Below are 23,711 nucleotides of genomic sequence, written 5' to 3' on the forward strand. Positions count from 1 at the left end.
AACCCCATCCCACTGTCAAAAAAAATGCTTTTGTGTGACCTTGTCTCGATTTTAAAAAGATTTTAAAAAATTTAATCTGGGGAAGAGGGTTCTCTCTGATCCACCATGTCTCTCAGGGGTCTCATCCTGCCATGGGACATGCAACACTTCAGTCTACACTAAATAAACATTATTTAAAAATTCATCATCCAACTCCAACCAGTGAAAACAAGCAGCCGTTAAAAGGCTTTAATAAAACAGCTACAGTCGTGGCCAAAGGTTTTGAGAATGACACAAATATTAATTTTCAGTCTGCTGCCTCAGTTTGTATGACAATTTGCATATATTCCAGATTGTTATGAAGAGTGATCAGATGAATTGCACAGTCCCTATTTGCCACGCAGTTAAAATGTTTTTGGGGATTAAGTTCATTTGCATTTCAGCCCTGCCACAAAAGGACCAGCTGACATGTCAGTGATTCTCGTTAACACAGGTGTGAGTGTTGACGAGGGCAAGGCTGGAGATCACGTTCACACTGATTGAGTTCAAATAACAGACTGGAAGCTTCAAAAGGAGGGTGTTGCTTGTAGTCATTGTTCTTCCTCTGTGAACCATGGTTACCTGCAAGGAAACACGTGCCATCATGGCTTTGCATAAAAAGGGCTTCACAGGCAAGGATATTGCTGCCAGTAGATTGCACCTAAATCAAACATTTATCGGATGTTCAAGGAGAGCGGTTCAATTGCGGTGAAGAAGGCTTCAAGGCGCCCAAGAAGGTCCTGGTGCTTGCTGAACTATCTCCTAAAGTTGATTCAGCTTCGAGATCGGGGCGCCACCAGTACAGAGCTTGCTTAGGAATGGCAGCAGGCAGGTGTGAGTGCATCTGCACGCACAGTGAGGCGAAGACTTTTGGAGGATGGCGGGGTGTCAAGAAGAGCAGCAAAGAAGCCACTTCTCTCCAGGAAAAACATCAGGGACAGACTGATATTATGCAAAAGGTACAGGGATTGGACTGCTGAGGACTGGGGTAAAGTCATTTTCTGATTGTTTGGGGCATCCGGAAAAAAGCTTGTCCGGAAAAGACCAGGTGAGCAGTACCATCAGTCCTGTGTCATGCCAACAGTAAAGCATCCTGAGACCATTCATGTGTGGGGTTGCTTCTCAGCAAAGGGAGTGGGCTCACTCACAATTTTGCCTTGGAACACAGCCATGAATAAAGAATGGTACCAACACATCCTCCGAGAGCAACTTCTCCCAACCATCCAGGAACAGTTTGGTGATGAACAGTGCCTTTTCCACCAAAGATGATTTGAGATGTGTTGACTCGGGGTTGATTACTTACAGTTGAAGTTTACATACACTTAGGTTGGAGTCATTAGAACTCATTTTTCAACCACTCCACAAATTTCTTGTCAACCTCTCTGGGATATGTGGGACGCTAGCGTTGCCAACAGCCAGTGAAAGTGCAGGGCACCAAATTCAAAACAACACATCTCATAATTAAAATTCCTCAACCACACAAGTATTTTACACCATTAAAGGTAATTCTCGTTAATTGAGCCACAGTGTCTGATTTCAAAAATGATTTACAGCGAAAGCACCACAAATGATTGTTAGGTCACCACCAACTCACAGAAAAACCCAGCCATTTTTCCAGCCAAAGAGAGGAGCCACAAAAAGCACAAATAGAGAATTAATCACTCACCTTTGATCTTCATCAGTTGATACTAATAGGACTTCATGTTACACAGTACATGTATGTTTTGTTCGATAAAGTGCATATTTACATGAAAAATCTAATTTTTACATTGGCGCGGTACGTTCAGTAGTTCTAAAACATGCTGTGATTGTGCAGAGAGCCACCTTATAAATGTTGATAAATTCAAGTGTTATGCATGGAACTTTAGATGCAACCGCTGTGTCAAATTTTAAAAACTTTACGGAAAAATCATAATCTGAGTATGGCGCTCGGAGCCCAAACCAGCCAAAATAAATATCTGCCATGTTGCGCAGTTAACATTAGTCAAAAATAGTATTATATATATTCACTTACCTTTGATCTTCATCAGAATGCACCCCCAGAAATCGCAGTTCCACAATAAATGTTTATTTTGTTCGATAATGTCCATTTATGTCCAAATAGCTTCTTTTGTTAGGGCGTTTGGTAAACAAATCCAAAAGCGCATTCAGGTCCAGCCGAACGTCGGACAAAAAGTTCCGTTACAGCCCGTAGAAACTTGTCAAACTAAGTATAGAATCAATCTTTCGGATGTTTTTATCATAAATCTTCAATAATGTTCTAACTGGAGAATTCTTGTCTGCAGAAAAGCAATGGAACGAGAGTTAACTCTCTCGTGACCGCACCTCAGAGCCTGTGGCACTCTGCCTGACTCATTCCTCTCTCATTTGGTCCCACTTCACAGTAAAAGCCTGAAACAACGTTTTAAAGACCGTTGACATCTAGTAGAAGCCTTAGGAAGACACAACCAATATTCCACTGTATCTACAATAGGGGTTGAGTTAAACTACAAGCCTCAATGTTCTACTTCCTGGTTGGATTTTTCTCAGGTTTTCAGTTCTGTTATACTCACAGACATCATTCAAACAGTTTTAGAAACTTCAGTTTTTTCTATCCAATACTACTAATTATATGCATATATTAGCATTTGGGACAGAGTAGCAGGCAGTTTACTCTGGGCACCTTATTCATCCAAGCTACCCCCCTGTCACCAAGAAGTGAACGAACTATAGTTTTGGCAAGTCGGTTAGGACATCTTTGTGTATGACAAGTAATTTTCCAACAATTGATTAGACAGTGAATTATAAATCAAAATCAAATAATCTATCACAATTCCAGTGGGTCAGAAATGTAATATACACTAAATTGACTGTGCCTTTTTAAACCGCTTGGAAAATCCCAGAGAATGTCATGGCTTCTGATAGGCTAATTGACATCATTTGAGTCAATTGGAGGTTTACCTGTATGTATCTCAAGGCCTACCTCCAAACTCGGTGCCTCTTTGCTTGACATCATGTGAAAATCAAAAAGCAGCCTAGACCTCCAAGTCTGGTTTATCCGTGGGAGCAATTTCCAAATGCCTGAAGTTGCCACGTTCATCTGTACAAACAATAGTACGCAAGTATAAACACCATGGGACCACACAGCCGTCATACTGCTCAGGAAGGCCGAGGCTTGCAAGCCGAACAAAGTAAAGGTATTGGAGTGGCCATCACAAAGCCATGACCTCAGCCTACAGAGAATATGTGGGCAGATCTGAAAAAGCGTGTGTGAGCAAGGAGGCCTATAAACCTGATTTTAGTTACACCTCTGTCAGGAGGAATGGGCCAAAGTTCACCCAGCTTATTGTGGAAGGCTGCCCAAAACATTTGACCCATGTTAAACAATTTAAAGGCAATGCCACCGAATACTAATTGAGTGTATGTAAACTTCTGACCCACTGGGAATGTGATGGAACAAATAAAAGCTGCAATTAATCATTCTCGCTACTATTATTCGGACATTTCACATTCTTAAAATAAAGTGGTGATCTTAACTGACCTAAAACGGAATTTTTACTGGGATTTAAATATAGGGAATTGTGAAACTGAGTTTAAATGTATTTGGCTTAGTTGTATGTAAACCTCTGACTTCAACTGTACATATCCCAACCAGAAGCCATGGATTACAGGCAACATCAACATCGATCTAAACGATCTAGCTGCCGCATTCAAGGAGCCGGATACTAATCTGGATGCTTATGATAAATCCCACTAGCAAAGCTTCAATACAGGATTAAGATTAAATCCTACTACACCGGCTTTGACGCTCGTCCGATGTGGAAGGGCTTGAACTATTACGGACTACAAAGGGAAACCCAGACGCGAGCTGCCAATTGATGCGAGCCTACTAGACGAGCTAAATGCCTTTTATGCTCGCTTCAATGCAAGCATCACTGAAGCATGCACGAGAGCACCAGCTGTTCTGGATGACTGATAACGCTCTCGGTTACCGATGTGAGTAAGACCGGTCAACATTCACAAAGCCGTGAGGTTCCTTTCAGTTTTTCTGTATGGAGACGTATTTATTAGACGTGTCACTAATCCCTATGAAGGACTTCGTGGCAGAAGAGGTTACTCGACCAGTCAGCAGCCGATATGCCAGTTAAATAATTGGTGAAATGTTTTTTTGATGATAAATTATGGTTACTATCAGTAGTGGATAGGTGCTCAATATATACAATCAGTATCCTATAACGACATTTATCACCAGCGCGATGGTAACACACTTACCTTTTAGATTAGACGACCGGAGTTCGAATTGCAGACAGCATCATGATTCATGAAAGCTCATTATAATACATTGATTTTGTTTCGGTATCAGTCTGACTTTTCTTATGATTTTGTTTGCAGAGCATACAGGCTGGCAGTTTATCGCCAGTTCACCCTTTGGGCACAAGGGAGAATAGGACTAGGTGTGTGTCATTTCTTCCATAAAGCATGCATACCCAGAAGCAAAGGCATTGAATAAAACCAGTTTATTTAGTAAATCTAGCCTAACTGAAGTCATAGACATAATGCATGCGCCTTATATAAAAATAGTATATGTTAGCTTGTCCACTATAACAACAGGTTCAAGTGTAACCAGAAACTTGCTTTGAAGATAAAACTATTTTCAGTGTGCACTAATCCCATGTCCCTGTCGTTAAAGTAGTGACTTCAACTAGATTTGGCTGCCATCTATTGGAATGGAATGGTAACTACACTGCAGGTAGTTGGAGTCAAAGTAGACTAATAATATATGCCATTTTAGCAGACACCTTTATCCAACGCGAACTGGGTACATGGTAGTGGAAACAGATCATAGAAACAGGATTACAGTTTTGATATCATGGATGGTCAGTCCTTGCATTTATATCTCTGTATGAAATTTGAGTGGTTATTTCTCCAGCCCCATCCCTCAGTTTTTCACCAAAAGAGAAGCAGGAAGACACTTTGTTTCGACTGCTGATTGTCACTTTAAGAAGTTAAGATGCAGTTTAAATCCACACCAAAATATGTTACAGATACTATAAATGTCCCATCACTCAGACAGTTAGTGAATACACAGCATCCAGCACAGCAAACAATCAATGAAATGTATTTTACAAAAGCCCTTTTTACATCAAAATAATAACCACGGTGGTTATAGAGGGTACAAAAGTGAAACACATCAGGCGCAAATGTCAGTTGGCTTTTCATAGCTGAGCATTCATGGGTTGAGAGAGTCTAAACAGAAGGACCGCGACAAGGTAGCACATCCATTTGAAACGGGTAAAAAAAAAATATACGGAAAAACAATTCCACTCCGATTCCCTTTTATGGATGGCTGATCTCACTCTCCGTCAGATCCATCTGTGGCGTATATGGGCAGGACTCGGTTGTATACTGATGGTCATGAGCGCAATGTATCTGGGACCCTGGCTCTTCAGTGATGGTCCCGGTGGACCTCTTCTCCACCGCAGCACAGAAACACTCTGGCACCCAGGGGTCAGTTAGGCAGGCTGTACTAACCCTTCTTTCCTGTTGGTAGAAAACAATTGAGGCATCTGCAAGGTTATAGTTTTATATTCAAGAATCACTGCATATACTTGAAATTAACAACAGCCTTAGACATGACATGGATGTGCATGTACCTCTGCCTCCTGAACAGTCTCTTCCAAGATTAAAACATTTTCAAGGTTGACAAATGTGTTAACACAACTGAACCAAAATATATATCAGTTGGCATTAACCAGCTTCTCTCTTGTATGCTTTGTACACACACACACACACACACACACACACACACACACACACACACACACACACACACACACACACACACACAGCAAAACACTTCAGACGCAATTGGCTAGTTGCCTTCAACTAGTTGCAACAAAGTTTTTTCCACCTGGAATTATAGCAGCTAACAACCCCTGAACTGCGGCTTGCTAGCTAACTTAAGCACATTGGACTGCTGACTTAACTTGTTATGGCTGTATCCCTTGTTCTCAATTTTCGCCTGAAGATACCCTAATCTAACTGCCTGTAGCTCAGGCCCAGAGGCAAGGATATGCATATTCTTGGTATCATTTCAATGGAAACATTCTGAAGTTTGTGGAAATGTTAATTGAATGTAGGATAATATAACACAGTAGATCTGGTGGAAGGAAATAGAGTACGGTTTCTGTTTTTGTTGTAGCATCATCTTTCACATGTACTAGAATAGGATGCTGGAGATAATTTTGATGGATAACACAAGAGGGCAGTTGTAGGTGTGCAAAGTTTCAGACTAACTTCAGGAATGGGTGAGCTACATGACATTTAGCATAAAGTCACCCAGGTGTCCCACACAAGTTGCCCAAATGTACCCAAGTGGCCGAATTGGTTAAATGACCTATAACTATATACAACAGTTCAAATAACTATATACAACAAGATTCCTCAAGCAAAAAAATCTCTCACTTTCCCGCTCAATCTGGTGCAAATCTGAATATTTGGACTTCGCTTTTCCTGATTTATTTGCCATGATGTCTTCAATGAAATCGTTGAACAAAAAAAACACTTTCCAAAACACTGCTGTGCGTAACAAGCGTGACTGCAACTAGTCTGATGGTCAATGGTGAGAATGAAGTTCGTTATGCATGCGTTTACAAACAAGGGATGGTGGTCCAACCCATAACCATCACATACTGGCATTTACCTCAGCTCATTGGCTATCTACCCAGCTAGATTTCAAGAAGATCAGTGGTCATTGGGCAGAAATACAGTCAATCAACAAAGCTTCGCTAATATTATTGGTGCACAATGAAGTCATTGCTCGTTGTCTTCAAATCAGTTCACTTCGGTCAATACTCCCCGCAAAAAAAACAATCAAGTTTGGCTGTGTTGCAAATATCCAGAGGATTGCACTGAAACCAACTATGACTAGATAAACGATTGTTTAGTGTGTGTAATTACGTCGAATGCTCCGTCAAAAGTTAATAGAGATGGAATTCACGACACAAACGGTTTACAAAATGTTTCGTTTTAGGCTAAAAATTGATTTTATAAAAAAATGTGACTTCATTTGATCACTGGGATACTCAGGAAGAGAAATAAGAGCAAGATATCAGAATGAAAGTCATAATTTTACCTTCAGATGTGAATGTGCCAACTGTCATGGCAGAAAATGTTTGATGTTGATCGCTCTTCTCAAACATTTGTTCTCTGTAATAGCTATTTTAAATCGGAAACGTAGTTTGATTACCAAGATTCTAATCTTTTGAAGGATGTAAGACACTTGCATTTTCAAGAACGTTTTAATTTTACGTTGTATTTGTAGTTAGTCACTCTGAAATTTCCGCGGATGTTGATCCCTGTATGGGGATGAAATTTAAGAGGCCCTTCGGACATATTTCTTCGGCCACTATACATATTTTGCCAATTGGCCTGGTTTTCCACACGGAGCCTTGCTGATCCGTCCGCTGATGTAACTGCACGAGGGGGCCACAACAGACTTCCCTCCGTCGCGTCATCCCTCTAAGGCCTTTCTGTTAGCCTGCTAGCCCCTTGCCCCTTGTTGCTTGAAGCCACGCATTGGACTTGAATGATCACCATGCCTTTCCCTAACGTCACCATGCCGTGTTGACTGCTGTTCTGGTTTGTAACTATTTTATTTCACTGTAGAGTCACTAGCACTGCTCAACACGCCTTGGCTAACAATTTAGTTCCACACACGCAGTGACATCACCTGGTTTAAATGCTATTTCTAGAGACAATATCTCTTTCATTATCACTATATGCACAGGTTTACCCCCACTGTATTCACATCCTACCATACCTTTGTCTGTACATTATGCCTTGAATATATTCTACCGTGCCCAGAAATCTGCTCCTTTTACTCTGTTCTGAAGGCGTTCAGTTCTGCCTTTAGTCGTACCCTTATCCTACTCCTCCTCTGGTGATGTGGAGGTTAATCCAGGCCCTGCAGTGTCTACCTCCACTCCCATCCCCAGGCTCTCTAATTTGTTGACTTCTGCAACCGTAAAAGCCTTGGTTTCATGTTAACATTAGAAGCCTCCTCCCTAAGTTTGTTTTATTCACTGCCCTAGCACACTCCACCAATCGGGATATCATAGCCATGTCACAATCCTGGTTTAGGAAGACTACCAAAAACCTTAATTTCCATTCCTAACTAACATTTTCTGACTAGATCGAACTGCCAAAGGGGGTGGTGTTGCAATTTACTGCAAAGATAACCTGCAGGGTTCTGTCTTACTATCCAGGTCTGTACCCAAACAATTTGAGCTTCTACTTCTAAAAATTAACCTTTCTAGAAACAAGTCTCTCACCGTTGCCGCTTGCTATAGACCACCCTCTGCCCCCAGCTGTGCCCTCGACACCATATGTGATTTGATTGCCCCCCATCTAACTTCTGAGCTCGTGTTGCTAGGTGACCTAAACTGGGACATGCTTAACACCCCGGCCATCCTACAATCTAAGCTTGATGCCCTCAATCTCACACAATTTATCAATGAACCTACCAGATATATTCCCAAATCTGTAAACACAGGCACCCTCATAGATATCATCCTAACTAACTCACCCTCCAAATACACCTCTGCTGTTTTCAACCAAGATCTCAGCGATCACTGCCTCATTGCCTGCATCCGTAATGGGTCTGCGAGCAAACGACCACCCCTCATCACTGTCAAACGCTCCCTAAAACACTTCTGCGAGCAGGTTTTTCTAATCGACCTGGCCGGGGTATCCTGGAACTACATTGACCTCCTCCCGACAGTAGAGAATGCCTGGTTATTCTTTAAAAGTGCCTTCCTCGCCATCTTAAATAGGCATGCCCCGTATAAAAAATGTAGAACCAGGAATAGATATAGCCCTTGGTTCACTCCAGACCTGTCTGTCCTTGACCAGCACAAAAACATCCTGTGGCGTTCTGCATTAGCATCGAATAGCCCCCGTGATATGCAACTTTTCAGGGAAGTTAGGAACCAATATACACAGGCAGTTTGGAAGGCTAGCTTTTTTAAAACAGAAATTTGCATCCTGCTGTACAAACTCAAAAGTTCATGGACTTTACAGTGTCCCAGGAGAATAAGAGCACCTCATCCCAGCTACTCACTGCTCAGAGGCTAGGAAACACTGTTACAACTGACAAATCCACTATAATTGAGAATTTCAATAAGCATTTCTCTACGGCTGGCCGTGCTTTCCACCTGGCTACCCCTACCCCGGTCAACTGCCCGGCACCCTCCACAGCAACCCGCCCATGGCCCCACCATTTCTCCTTCACCCATATCCAGATAGCTGATGTTCTGAAAGCTGCAAAATCTGGACCCCAACAAATCATCCGGGCTAGACAATCTGGACCCTCTCTTTCTTAAATTATCTGCCAAAATTGTTGCAACCCCTATTACTAGCCTGTTCAACCTCTCTTTTGTATCGTCTGAGATTCACAAAGATTGGAAAGCTGCCGCGGTCATTCCCCTCTTCAAAGGGGGGACACTCTAGACCCGAACTGCTACAGACCTATATCTATCATACCCTGCATCTCTAAGGTCTTCGAAAGCCAAGTTAACAAACCGATTACTGACCATTTTGAATCACATCGTACCTTCTCCGCTATGCAATCTGGTTTCCGAGCTGGTCGTGGGTGCAGCTCAGCCACGCTCAAGGGCCTTAACGATATCATAACAGCCATCGATAAGAGACATTACTGTGCAGCCATATTCATCGACCTGGCCAAGGCTTTCGACTCTGTCAATCACCACATTCTTATTGGCAGACTCAACAGCCTTGGTTTCTCAAATGATTGCCTTGCCTGGTTCACCAACTACTTCTCTGATAGAGTTCAGTGTGTCAAATCGGAGGGCCTGTTGTCCGGACCTCTGGCAGTCTCTATGGGGGTGCCACATGGTTAAATTCTCGGACCGACTCTCTTCTCTGTATACATCAATGATGTCGCTCTTGCTGCTGGTGAGTCTCTGATCCACCTCTACGCAGATGACACCATTCTGTATACTTCTGGCCCTTCTTTGGACACTGTGTTAACTAACCTCCAGACCAGCTTCAATGCCATACAACTCTCCCAATTGCTCTTAAACGCAAATAAAACTAAATGTTCAACACGTTTCATTATTTATTTGAGACTACATTGATTTTATTGATGTGTTAAAATAAGTGTTCATTCAGTATTGTTGTAATTGTCATTATTAAAAATATATAAAAATCGTCAGATTAATCGGTATCGGCTTTTTTTGGTACTCCAATAATCGGTATCAGGGTTACAAAATCATAATCGGTCGACCGACCTCTACCATCTACTGCATCTTGCCTATGCCGTTCAACCATTGCTCATCCATATATGTACATATTCCTTTACACTTTTGTGTCTGTATAAGTTAGTTGTTGTGAAATTGTTAGATATTACTGCATGGTCGGCACTAGAAGCACAAGCATTTCGCTACACTCGCATTAACATCTGTTAACCATGTATGTGACAATCCGATTTGATTTGAAATTCTTAACTTTTTTATTTATTTATTATTTTTGAGATTTTCTGTGCCCCTGAAATCACTTTGCACCCTGTTAGTGTTTAATTTTTATTTTAATAAAACCCCTTCTTTAATGTGGTGTCGTTGTAGGAAGTGTCATAATTTATTCGGTGGTAAAACAATGGTGCAAATCTAAATAAATATAAACACCCCTCATAAATGGCCACCCTGTTACGCTAAATTAGAGAATCTTTAATATGTTGCTAGTTGAATCAGCATCTTGTCGCATGTGGTGTTCAATATCAGAATGGCTGTCAGTCAACCTGTGAAGAGCCTGAGCTCTGACATCATGTGCAGAATGTTACTGTACAGCCACTGCATTCCAATTGAGGTTCAATGCCTGAAATCTGCCATATTTAACCCGGGTACGAGTGTGAAGGGTTAACCCAAATCACAACTACTATTATTTTTTATTTTTTTATTTTTACTTTCATAGAGTTGTGATAGAATTTCTGAAAACACTTCTGTTGTTTACAGCCAAATGAAATGTAAACTTGTTGTTAATATTAGTTGATGAAGAGCAGAAAACCACTGAAGGTGTTGTAGTTTCCACCATCATCGTAGACTCTCCTGTTAGCTGAGAGCCGGGCGAAGACATTGTCTCTCACCTCCAGCTGCACTATGGCAGCATTGCTGGCGGAATCTTCACTATTTCCTGTAGCATCCCATGTGGACACGAGAAATTCCTCATTCTTCATCAAAGCTACGACAGCGTTGGCGTCTCCATTGTAGAACATGGTGTAGCTGAAGTAATACACTCCTTTGACCATGGCTGTGAAGACCCCTGTAGCAGCGTTGTATCCACTGCCGAAGTTGGAGAAGACTCTTTTGTACTGCAAGGGTGTGTGAGTGTTGAAGGGTCCTATGTAACCAGAACCAGATGTTCTTAGAGCTGCGGAGGCCACCTTTGGCTGACCAGCGGCTATGTCCTTCTTTTAATGTTTTCAGTTCTTCTTCTTGAGCTTTGTTCACACTTTTCAGTTCTTCCACCTGGCTCTCACTGACTTGTAGCCTGGTCTCCACAGCTCCTAGCTTCTGATCCATAGTGTTCAGTTTTTCCTTCAGCACAGCCAGCTCACTGATGAAGGAGCAGGTTTCAACCTGACTGTTAGATAAACTGGTCCCCTCACATTGTACCCCAGACAGTGTGAGGCACAAAGACAGCATTAGTAGGACAACTTTCATTCTTAAAATATTGTCTTTTTGTATGTCGTTCTCTTATGTCAAGTGTTTATCAGCTAGTTGAAGTCTTCAGGAACTATGTGCAGTCAATGCGGGGGATTTTTCTATTTTATATAGGGAGGGTCTTTGGCATATGGATGAGGAATGTTAAGATAATAGAGAGCGAGGTTGTTCCTCCCAATTAATGGAAACTACTAGAATTCATTTTAAGCGGTCAGTCCTCACCAGAGTTGCAAAATATCAAAGTTCCAGAATTTGCATTATTACATTTTTACCTATGAAAACTCTGAATTCATTTTATTTTTCAGGACTTTATTAGGCTATTTATCTAAAAAAAAGCTATATGTATGTCATGTTTTAACATGGATGAGGAACTGTGATATGAAAATCAGTTGTCCCTTTACCTTTTTACCGCGGTGGCAGTGGTAGTCTTAAACAACTGTACTTTGAGACAAAAGTATACACATTATGGGCTTAAATTGAAGGTACCTGTACAATGTATATAATAAAGTGTAAACTCTATCAGACATCACAGAAAATGAAAATATAACACAATGCCTAGTTTGTTTATTGAGCTGTACACTCAGGTGACTATTCAAAAATGCTCAGCTGGTCAATATTCCCATCCAGTGATTACCCAACATCTTGCTAACATGTGCTCTGAAAATGGAGCAGATATCTTATACCAATCTGACTGTATATGCTTCTATCCATAACAAGGTTTAGATGTCAAAGGTTTCAACCTCCCAAATGTCACATTGTGTAAAATCATTCTATTCATTCCTGTAACTTATGAGATTGCATTTTTATGGCCAAAATAACCAGCGGCTATGTCCTCCTTTTAAAGTCTTCAGTTATTATTCTTTCGAGGGGGACCAGGGGCGTTTCGGAACGGGTACATCTTTTTGGACCCTGGAAGAACTCTATCCTGGAAACGGGGAAACTTCTTGTCGCGTGGCGGTGTTCAATATCAGAATGGCTGTCAGTCAACCTGTGAAGAGCCTGAGCTCTGACGTCATGTATAGCATGTTACTGTGCAGCCAATTTAGGTTCAGTGCCTGAAATCTGCCATTTTCAACCCGGGTACGAGTGTGAAGGGTTAACCCAAACCACAACTACTACAGTAGACCATGACCTTTGCTCAGTGCACCAGTCACAATGATGCAAGAAATATGTTTGTCAAATACACCCAGCCCAGTGTCAACATCGAAGTTCAATCAAAGAGCACAACTAGATTTTTATTTGACTTTCATACAGTTGAGATAATTTCTGAAAACCCTTGCTGTATACAGCCAAATGGACTGTAAACTTGTAATAATAGTTGAAGAGTAGAAACTCACGGAAGGTGTTGTTGTTTACAGAATCTTTGTAGACTCTCCTGTTAGCCAAAAGCCTGGCCTAGACATTGTCTCCCACAATGCACTATGGCAGCATTGCTGTTTGAAGAGCATGCATCCTCTCGTAGCGCGACGGGTGATTATCCCCCCCACCCCCCACAGCTACCCAGTGCTTTATTTGGGAAACTAAGGTAAATCTGTTCGGGAACCTTGATAGTGAAACATATTTAAACTCTTGAAAGACCCTCTCTGTGCGCTTGAAAGGAATGGAGAGAGGGGGAGGAGATGAAATGCATGGTGGCGAAGATATTCTGTAGCTCAAGGTAATGTATCAGCCTATTAATAATGAAAATATAAAAAATGCCCTCATACTAAGCAATTGAAATAACAATTCACTAAAATTATAATTTTAGGCTAATTCTGGAAGCTGCCCTACACAATCAATGAACCAACAGCATCGTCTAGGCCTATGTGTTCTCTTCCAGACTCATGGATAGAGAGTTTGGAGCGTAAGGTAACCAGTCCATCCAGTATGTATAATAGTACAATCCACACTCAAAGACGATTTACTAGAATTAGTTTAATTTTAGAGTATAGGTTAGACCAAATATGTACCAAAGACATCTTAAATCGGTTAATGTTTTCCTGCGTAATATACGGTAGGCAATGTATTGCATAACGGCACAATCATTATTTTAATTCAGTTTTTTTTCTTCAGTCTTGGGCTCATACTGTATGAATAATCTCTGTGTATGGGTGTTTAGAGTGAATCATCCATCACCTTACAAAGCACTGTCCATTTCGTTGTTAGGCTTTGAAACATCCACTATGACCATGCTTTCCACTGGTTCAACCGGTTTGAATTTCTTTCTTTAAATTTATCAATCACAGTGAGTTGAGTTTTAAAAGCAAGATACTATTTTGATAAGTGTTAGAATTTGTTTTGACGTTAGAGGGACAGTAGAGCCCGGAGTACCAGGCTATTAGCGACCTGATGGTCGTTAACGAGTTGGGAACAAACTAGCATGTCCAGAGTGCATAAGAGGAGATTACCGTGACACAACGGTCACGTGGAATTTTACTGTTATAAAGACTCATGGGTGCTGGTGTGGCGGTAAACGGTCACCACAAGAGACCAAAGGTGGAAAACGCTGCTCTATTCCACCCACATGATAAAATACCTGTTTAGAAAGTCTTTGTAAATGCATTGTTTGTGTACTTCTCGCCTGTAGGTAAAGAAGGCTTTCTTTGCCTTGGTTGCCAACGGGGTGCGGGCAGCCCCGCTATGGGAGACGAAGAAGCAGAGCTTTGTCGGTAAGTGGGAATGTCTCTATCATTCTTCTCGCTCCTCCCATCCTTAACCTTCCACTTCTCCACATTAGAGGTCAACTGATTGGGGTTTTTCAACGCCAATACCAATTATTCATGGTCCAAAAAAAAGCGATACCGATTAATCGGCTTATTATTATTTATTTATATGTGTGTGTGTGTGTGTATATATGTATATGTAATAATGACAATTACCACAATACTGAATGAACAATGAACTTTTATTTATTTTAACTTAATATGATAAAATCTATTTGGTCTCAAATAATGAAACGTGTTCAATTTGGTTTAAATAATGCAAAAACCGTGTTGGAGAAGAAAGTAAAAGGGCATTATGTGCCATATAAGAAAGCTAACGTTTAAGTTCCTTGCTCAGAACATGAGATATATGAAAGCTGGTGGTTCAATGTTCACAGGTAAGAAGTTGTTATAGTAATTGACGCGTCAACTATTTCTCGCTATACCATTTGCATTTCATATACAGTTGAAGTCGGAAGTTTACATACACTTAGTTTGGAGTCATTAACTCGTTTTTCACCTCCTTCCCCCCGGCTCCTTCTGTTCTACCTGTACCCACCTCTCCGCTGCTCCTTCTGTTCTACCTGTACCCACCTCCTTCCCCCGGCTCCTTCTGTTCTACCTGTACCCACCTCCCCGCTGCTCCTTCTGTTCTACCTGTACCCACCTCCCCGCTGCTCCTTCTGTTCTACCTATACCCACCTCTCCGCTGCTCCTTCTGTTCTACCTGTACCCACCTCCCCGCTGCTCCTTCTGTTCTACCTGTACCCACCTCCCCCTGCTCCTTCTGTTCTACCTGTACCCACCTACCCACCCCCGCTGCTCCTTCTGTTCTACCTGTACCCACCTCCCCGCTGCTCCTTCTGTTCTACCTGTACCCACCTCTCCGCTGCTCCTTCTGTTCTACCTGTACCCACCTCTCCACTGCTCCTTCTGTTCTACCTGTACCCACCTCTCCACTGCTCCTTCTGTTCTACCTGTACCCACCCACTGCTCCCCCCCCGGCTCCTTCTGTTCTACCTGTACCCACCCACTGCTCCTTCCTACCCCCCCGGCTCCTTCTGTTCTACCTGTACCCACCTCTCCGCTGCTCCTTCTGTTCTACCTGTACCCACCTCCTTCCCCCCCCCCCGGCTCCTTCTGTTCTACCTGTACCCACCTCCCCGCTGCTCCTTCTGTTCTACCTGTACCCCCCCCATCCCCCCCGGCTCCTTCTGTTCTACCTGTACCCACCTCTCCCGCTGCTCCTTCTGTTCTACCTGTACCCACCTCTCCGCTGCTCCTTCTGTTCTACCTGTACCCACCTCTCCGCTGCTCCTTCTGTTCTACCTGTACCCACCTCTCCGCTGCTCCTTCTGTTCTACCTGTACCCACCTCTCCGCTGCTCCTTCTGTTCTACCTGTACCCACCTCTCCGCTGCTCCTTCTGTTCTACCTGTTCCCACCCCCCTGCTCCTTCTGTTCTACCTGTTCCCACCTCCACGCTGCTCTTTCTGTTCTACCTGTACCCCCCCTGCTCCTTCTGTTCTACCTGTACCCCCCCTGCTCCTTCTGTTCTACCTGTACCCCCCTGCTCCTTCTGTTCTACCTGTACCCACCTCCCACCTCCACGCTGCTCCTTCTGTTCTACCTGTACCCCCCCTGCTCCTTCTGTTCTACCTGTACCTGTACCCACCTCCCCACCCCCACGCTGCTCCCCCCCCACCTCCCCCCTGCTCTACCTGTACCCACCCTCCCCCTGCTCCTTCTGTTCTACCTGTACCCACCCCCTGCTCCTTCTGTTCTACCTGTACCCCCCCTGCTCCTTCTGTTCTACCTGTACCCCCCCTGCTCCTTCTGTTCTACCTGTACCCACCTCCCACCTCCACTGCTGCTCCTTCTGTTCTACCTGTACCCACCTCCCCCCCCCTGCTCCTTCTGTTCTACCTGTACCCACCTCCCCCCCCCTGCTCCTTCTGTTCTACCTGTACCCACCTCCCCCCCCTGTTCTACCTACCCCCCCTTCCTTCTGTTCTACCTGTACCCACCTCCCACCTCCACGCTGCTCCTTCTGTTCTACCTGTACCCACCTCCCTCGCTCCCCCCTGCTCCTTCTGTTCTACCTGTACCCACCACCTCCCTCGAAGCTGCTCCTATCTTCTTTTTTTTGTACTATCCTCAGTACCAGTGTGTATGTGCTAGGTCAAATCCAACACCTATGCAACGTGAATAATCACTCAACAAGGCCTTTCTCTCTGTCTCTCTCTAGGAATGTTAACCATCACAGACTTCATCAACATCCTCCACAGATACTACAAGTCTCCCATGGTACGTGACCTCTCATCAAACAGATACAAATGAGTCCTGGGTTGTGTTCATTAGGGCTTGCATTAGAACAAAAATATTTAGCCATGGTAAACCAAAATGAGTCTCCAATTGAAGAAGTCCAAGTTGTTCCTCCCCTGATTCAGTCCGTAATATTGAACACGACGCTAGTTTGAAATGGTTTGACTGTATGGCTTCAGCTTCCTATTGTCACCAAGGCCAGTGATGTGGACTGACTGTAAACTGCAGCGATATATGGTGGGAGGCTTATCCAGCCTCCATCTCAGGCACCGTATGTGCTGTGTCATGAAGCACCGTATGTGCTGTGTCATGAAGCACCGTATGTGCTGTGTCATGAAGCACCGTATGTGCTGTGTCATGGAGCACCGTATGTGCTGTGTCATGGAGCACCGTATGTGCTGTGTCATGGAGCACCGTATGTGCTGTGTCATGGAGCACCGTATGTGCTGTGTCATGGAGCACCGTATGTGCTGTGTCATGGAGCACCGTATGTCTGTGTCATGGAGCTTTATCTTCTTTAGGCTCAACATCCAGTGACATGGCAGATAAATAAATATTACAAATATTTAACTTTCATACATTCACAAGTACAATACACTAAATTTAAGCGTAACTTCTCGTTAATCTAGCCACCGTGTCAGATTTCAAAAAGGCTTTATGGTGAATGCAAACTATGCAGTTATCTTAGGACAGTACCAACACATGAAAATCAGATTTCCTCCCGCCAGGCGCAACACAAAAGTCAGAAATAACCATTTAATTCATGCCTTACTTTTGAATAACTTCTTCTGTTGGCACTCCAATATGTCCCATAAACATCACAAATGGTCCTTTTTTTGTTTGCTTAATTCCGGCGTTATCTCCAATGGCCATTTATTTGGCGCGATTGTTTCAGAAAAACACCGGTTTCAACCCGCCCAGCATGACTACAAAATATCTAATAAGTTACCTGTAAACGCTGTCCAAACATTTGAAACAACTTTCCTAATACAACTAGTTATTTTTTAACGTAAATAATTGATACAATTTAAGACGGAATAAACTGTGTTCATACCCGAAATAAACAACGTGAAGCGTGTGACCTGGAGCACACATCAAAACATTAGTGCACGAGGAGGGACCCTCGTTCTAAACTGCCGTACTTCTTAATTTCTCTAAAGAGAAACATCAACCAATTTCTAAAGACTGTTGACATCCAGTGGAAGCGATAGGAACCGCAAGCAAGTGCCTTATAAATCTAGATACACATTGAAAACCCTGTCACCTAATACAAAATAAAACACATCTGGATGGTTTGTCCTCTGTTTCGCCTGCCAAATAGGTTCTGTTATACTCTCATACCATGGGTATGACAATACATTTATTTGTACTGCTCTAATTACATTGGTAACCAGTTTATAATAGCAATAAGGCACCTCGGATTGTGGTATATGGCCAATATACCACACCCCCTCGGGCCTTATTGCTTAAGTATAATACACACTGATTTATTTTCAAGTATAACATGCACTCACCACAGCAAGATGTGCCAGCCATTAGACTACAGTAGTCTGTAGTGTATAATATAATAGCCTGCTCTGCTGTTGTGTGATGAGAGCCACGTCCATGTAGGCTGTTTTCTAGGAGTCCTCCCTGATACAGCAGGTTATACAAAATATTTGAAAATAAAAACCTCAATCATAATCTCATTTGACTCAGTGGAAGTGTTGTCAGTGGTGAGTTACGGTGTCCCATCTTCCCCGAGTAGTCACCTGTATGCTACACCCATCATAGAGAGCCAAGCTAGTGAGGCTAGCCCTCTTGGGCTTTCCACTGGCCCAAGTACACATGGGTATTTATTAGGTCAGGAGACAGTGACATAGTTTGTTGTTATCCTAATGCCTGTTAGAGTTAATCCATCGTCTAGAGAACCACCAGTGCAGTGAAAGCGTTTGCTAATCCTTCCATATCAGACTCCTGTATATTCATGCAGAACTGGAGTCGGTGCCTCTAATCTCGGGAGTTAACGCCAAGATATGGTTGCCAAGTTCTGGTCACTTTCCCCAAATTCGTAGGTTTTTCAGAGATCCCGGTTGGAAGATTCAATATGCTGCAAATCTGGAATCATTCAGCTGGGATTTCTGGAAAACGTTGACATTACAGAACGATACTTGTATTTTGCAACCTTAGTTGCTCTTCCTTTAGTTATGACTGACTATGATGAGTAGCCAAAAAACCTTGAATTTTTATCTAACACTCACTCACTCACTCACTCACTCACTCACTCACTCACTCACTCACTCACTCACTCCTGGATCAGTAATTTAATGATTGATGGAGCTTCTGAAACTGGAAAAGGCCTCAGATGTTTGCTAATGTATTATCGGGGGGGGGGGGGGGTCCTTTCTGGGGCATACCACTACATTATCATTGTTTTAGCAGCGGTGGTGCTTACTGTGTATAGGGGAAACACTGCAACCACTCTACAGGGAAAAAAAGGTCCTTCAACACACATGACCTAGGAAATGGCACGTCCCCAGTCCTTCAACACACATGACCTAGGAAATGGCACGTCCCCAGCTGTTCATGATAATGAGCTCAATGTAGCCGTGGGTGCTGTAGAAATTGCCTTTGTTTTTGTAATCAATTCGAGGACCTACTACTCTGTCCTTTCCTCGTGCTGTGGTTATTTATTAGCAGCGGTTCTCATAACTGTCTGATGTCGGAGAGGGCTGACGTGGACCTGATTGAGACCCTCTAGGGAACCGGTTAGATTTTTCATGATGCCAGCACTTACATGTAGTTTGTTTTTCTTCTCCAGAGAGAATTGCTGTGATTTTATATATATTGCTATTTCTATCACTCTTCTTTTTACAAGGAAAACTTTGCAGATGTAATGTCTGCCACGTTCAAATCATGGAATGAATGTTAAATATCACTAATTGTTGAATGTTCTCTCTCTTTTAGGTACAAATATATGAGCTGGAGGAGCATAAAATTGAAACGTGGAGAGGTATGGGGACTTTCCAGCTATTTTACAGCAACTTTCCCATTTCAAAACCAACATTTTAATCAGTTCAACAAATAATAAAGCAATTTATTTAGTAGTTTGATGTTGTTTTTTTGAAGAGCTCTACCTACAAGAAACCTTTAAGCCGTTAGTGAACATATCACCTGATGCAAGGTAAGCCTGTTATACATGACACCTGCATTTCGTATTTCTCTTTATTTTATGTCATTTAAATAACAGTTATGATGGAGGGAAATGAAACTGCAGACCATGAATAGGATAATGATCCATTCATGATTGACTTGCAGTGTGCGACCCATTCAGAGCTCTTTGCTCATTATTACGTAGAGGAGCTTCCTTTGGGTTTAATCTGTTTATACGAACAATCTAATCATCTCAGTTGATTGAGAATTAAAATGTTAAATCTAATTTTCCCTACTTCCCACCCCACTTATATGGTCATAAACACAGTAAATAAGTCTCACTCCACTTTAATTTATAGGTAGAGTAATTTACTGTCAATACTCTCCCATGTGGAGTTTTATATTTGTCGTCCATTCCCTACATTTCCCCTGGGAAGGTCTGGTACTTTCCCCTTGTATTTCTGCACCCTTTTCCATGTTCTTTTGATTGGGAGCATAGTTTATTTTCCTTATTCTGAATAATTCAAGGTCCATTTTGTGAAAAGACGTATTGGCCAGACTCTTTCATTTAAAAAAAAAACTAAAAAATACTTTGCTTAAAATACTAAACTTCTCCATCATCCCAGGTTAATCAACTCAAGTCTCTGGTTTGGTTATAGGCATTTTCTGGCTCCTTTTGGTAGAACACCAGCGTCATTTAATTGCTTTAGTGACTGATTCAGCTGTCTTCATGGCCAGGTCTTACTGACTGATTCAGCTGTCTTCATGGCCAGGTCTTACTGACTGATTCAGCTGTCTTCATGGCCAGGTCTTACTGACTGATTCAGCTGTCTTCATGGCCAGGTCTTACTGACTGATTCAGCTGTCTTCATGGCTTCATGGCCAGGTCTTACTGACTGATTCAGCTGTCTTCATGGCCAGGTCTTACTGACTGATTCATGACTGATTCAGCTGTCTTCATGGCCAGGTCTTACTGACTGATTCAGCTGTCTTCAGCCAGGTCTTTGACTGATTCAGCTGTCTTCATGGCCAGGTCTTACTGACTGATTCAGCTGTCTTCATGGCCAGGTCTTACTGACTGATTCAGCTGTCTTCATGGCCAGGTCTTACTGACTGATTCAGCTGTCTTCATGGCCAGGTCTTACTGACTGATTCAGCTGTCTTCATGGCCAGGTCTTACTGACTGATTCAGCTGTCTTCATGGCCAGGTCTTACTGACTGATTCAGCTGTCTTCATGGCCAGGTCTTACTGACTGATTCAGCTGTCTTCATGGCCAGGTCTTACTGACTGATTCAGCTGTCTTCATGGCCAGGTCTTACTGACTGATTCAGCTGTCTTCATGGCCAGGTCTTACTGACTGATTCAGCTGTCTTCATGGCCAGGTCTTACTGACTGATTCAGCTGTCTTCATGGCCAGGTCTTACTGACTGATTCAGCTGTCTTCATGGCCAGGTCTTACTGACTGATTCAGCTGTCTTCATGGCCAGGTCTTACTGACTGATTCAGCTGTCTTCATGGCCAGGTCTTACTGACTGATTCAGCTGTCTTCATGGCCAGGTCTTACTGACTGATTCAGCTGTCTTCATGGCCAGGTCTTACTGACTGATTCAGCTGTCTTCATGGCCAGGTCTTACTGACTGATTCAGCTGTCTTCATGGCCAGGGCTGATTCAGCTGTCTTCATGGCCAGGTCTTACTGACTGATTCAGCTGTCTTCATGGCCAGGTCTTACTGACTGATTCAGCTGTCTTCATGGCCAGGTCTTACTGACTGATTCAGCTGTCTTCATGGCCAGGTCTTACTGACTGATTCAGCTGTCTTCATGGCCAGGTCTTACTGACTGATTCAGCTGTCTTCATGGCCAGGTCTTACTGACTGATTCAGCTGTCTTCATGGCCAGGTCTTACTGACTGATTCAGCTGTCTTCATGGCCAGGTCTTACTGACTGATTCAGCTGTCTTCATGGCCAGGTCTTACTGACTGATTCAGCTGTCTTCATGGCCAGGTCTTACTGACTGATTCAGCTGTCTTCATGGCCAGGTCTTACTGACTGATTCAGCTGTCTTCATGGCCAGGTCTTACTGACTCATTCAGCTGTCTTCATGGCCAGGTCTTACTGACTCATTCAGCTGTCTTCATGGCCAGGTCTTACTGACTCATTCAGCTGTCTTCATGGCCAGGTCTTACTGACTCATTCAGCTGTCTTCATGGCCAGGTCTTACTGACTCATTCAGCTGTCTTCATGGCCAGGTCTTACTGACTCATTCAGCTGTCTTCATGGCCAGGTCTTACTGACTCATTCAGGTCTTACTGACTCATTCAGCTGCCAGGTCTTACTGACTTGGCCAGGTCTTACTGACTCATTCAGCTGTCTTCATGGCCAGGTCTTACTGACTCATTCAGCTGTCTTCATGGCCAGGTCTTACTGACTGTTGGGCCATCCCGGATAGTCCCTTGTTTCTGATGACTTCCTGTATGGTTTCTGGTTTAACACGCATGGATGCTTTGTGTGTGCACATCTGGTCAATTTGCTTCAGCTCTTTACTAAATCAAGAATATGCTCACTTTATTGGTCAATTGCCAGCCAAAATGTGACCTTTGCTTTGAACCCAAACCCTCTGAAAGACACATAGTGCCTTGCAAAAGTTTTCATTCCCCTTGGTGTTTTTCCTATTTTGTTGCATTACAACCTGTCATTTTAAATGTATTTTTAATTTGGATTTCTTGTATTGGACATGCACAAAATAGTCCAAATTGGTAAAGTGAGGAAAAATGTAACTTGTATCAAAAAATGCTAACAAATCAAAACCAGAAAAGTGGTGCGTTCATGTGTATTCACCCCCTTTGCTATGAAGCCCCTAAATAAGATCTGGTGCAAAATGACTAAAATGTCATCTGTGATTCCATGGAGATTGGCCGTCAAACATGGGTTTTAGAGTTGTTACTCTCTCATGGCTATCTGCCAGGGTTGTTCGGAGAAATAATGTGCTATGAGGCTTTCTGAAAACTCACCATAGTTTAGTTATGGTCAGACATTCAGGATATACACTCAGTGTACCAAACATTAGGAACATCTTCCTAATATTGAGTTGTGTCCCCTTTGGCACTCCGAACAGCCTCAATTCTTCGGGGCATGAACTACAACGTGTCAAGTGTTCCACAGGGATGCTCGCCCATGTTGACTCATACTTCCCACAGTTGTCAAGTTGGCTGGATGTCCTTTGGGTGGTGGACCATTCTTTGATACACACGGGAAAATGTTGAGCGTGAAAAACCCTGCAGCGTTGCAGTTCTTGACACACTCAAACCGTGTGCCTGGCACCTACTACTATACCCCGTTCAAAGGAATTTAAATATTTTCTTTCCCATTCACCTTCTGAATGGCTCACACACAATCTGTCAGGGATGAAAAATAATTTGAACCTTTCTCCTTCCCTTCATCTACACTGATTTAACAGGTGACATCAATAAGGGATCATAGCTTTCACCTTGAGTCACCTGACCAGTCTGTCATGGAAAGAGCTGTTCTTAATGTTTTGTATACTCGGTGTGCTTTTTCTCAACTATTCACTAACACTTTAATTCAATAGAAGAGCTCTCTTGCAGCACACTCACTGTTATTGTTCTATGCTCTTAACATCAGATTGACTAAGTAGGATGAATGATGGCACTTAAAGGTAACTTGGACTTTGAACCTGTTCTTTTGTAGAAGACTCCACCATAGCATGTGCTGTTTTAAAGATGGAAACTATTGATTGATGAAGAGTCAATGTATCAACACCCTCTGTCTCTAGTGCTTTATTGGCAACAACAAGTTGTCTGTTATTTTAACTTGATCT

General features: G+C 42.8%; 1 protein-coding gene and 1 pseudogene across 6 annotated transcripts in view; one reads left to right on the plus strand and one right to left on the minus strand.

The window, feature by feature from the left end:
- Window positions 1-23,711, plus strand: part of LOC123991355 (5'-AMP-activated protein kinase subunit gamma-1-like) — a 126,098-nt gene that overhangs the window by 92,344 nt on the left and 10,043 nt on the right. For all 6 annotated transcript variants that reach the window (XM_046292864.1, XM_046292861.1, XM_046292860.1 and 3 more), the window contains 4 exons: window positions 14,302-14,383; window positions 16,664-16,722; window positions 19,687-19,732; window positions 19,849-19,903. In XM_046292864.1, the coding sequence (XP_046148820.1) occupies window positions 14,302-14,383; window positions 16,664-16,722; window positions 19,687-19,732; window positions 19,849-19,903 (242 nt within the window). The remainder of the gene's footprint in view (window positions 1-14,301; window positions 14,384-16,663; window positions 16,723-19,686; window positions 19,733-19,848; window positions 19,904-23,711) is intronic.
- Window positions 11,057-11,735, minus strand: LOC123991356 (annotated as a pseudogene).

The sequence above is a fragment of the Oncorhynchus gorbuscha genome, linkage group LG12 (assembly GCF_021184085.1).
Source record: "Oncorhynchus gorbuscha isolate QuinsamMale2020 ecotype Even-year linkage group LG12, OgorEven_v1.0, whole genome shotgun sequence".
NCBI classification, from domain to species: Eukaryota; Metazoa; Chordata; class Actinopteri; order Salmoniformes; family Salmonidae; genus Oncorhynchus; species Oncorhynchus gorbuscha.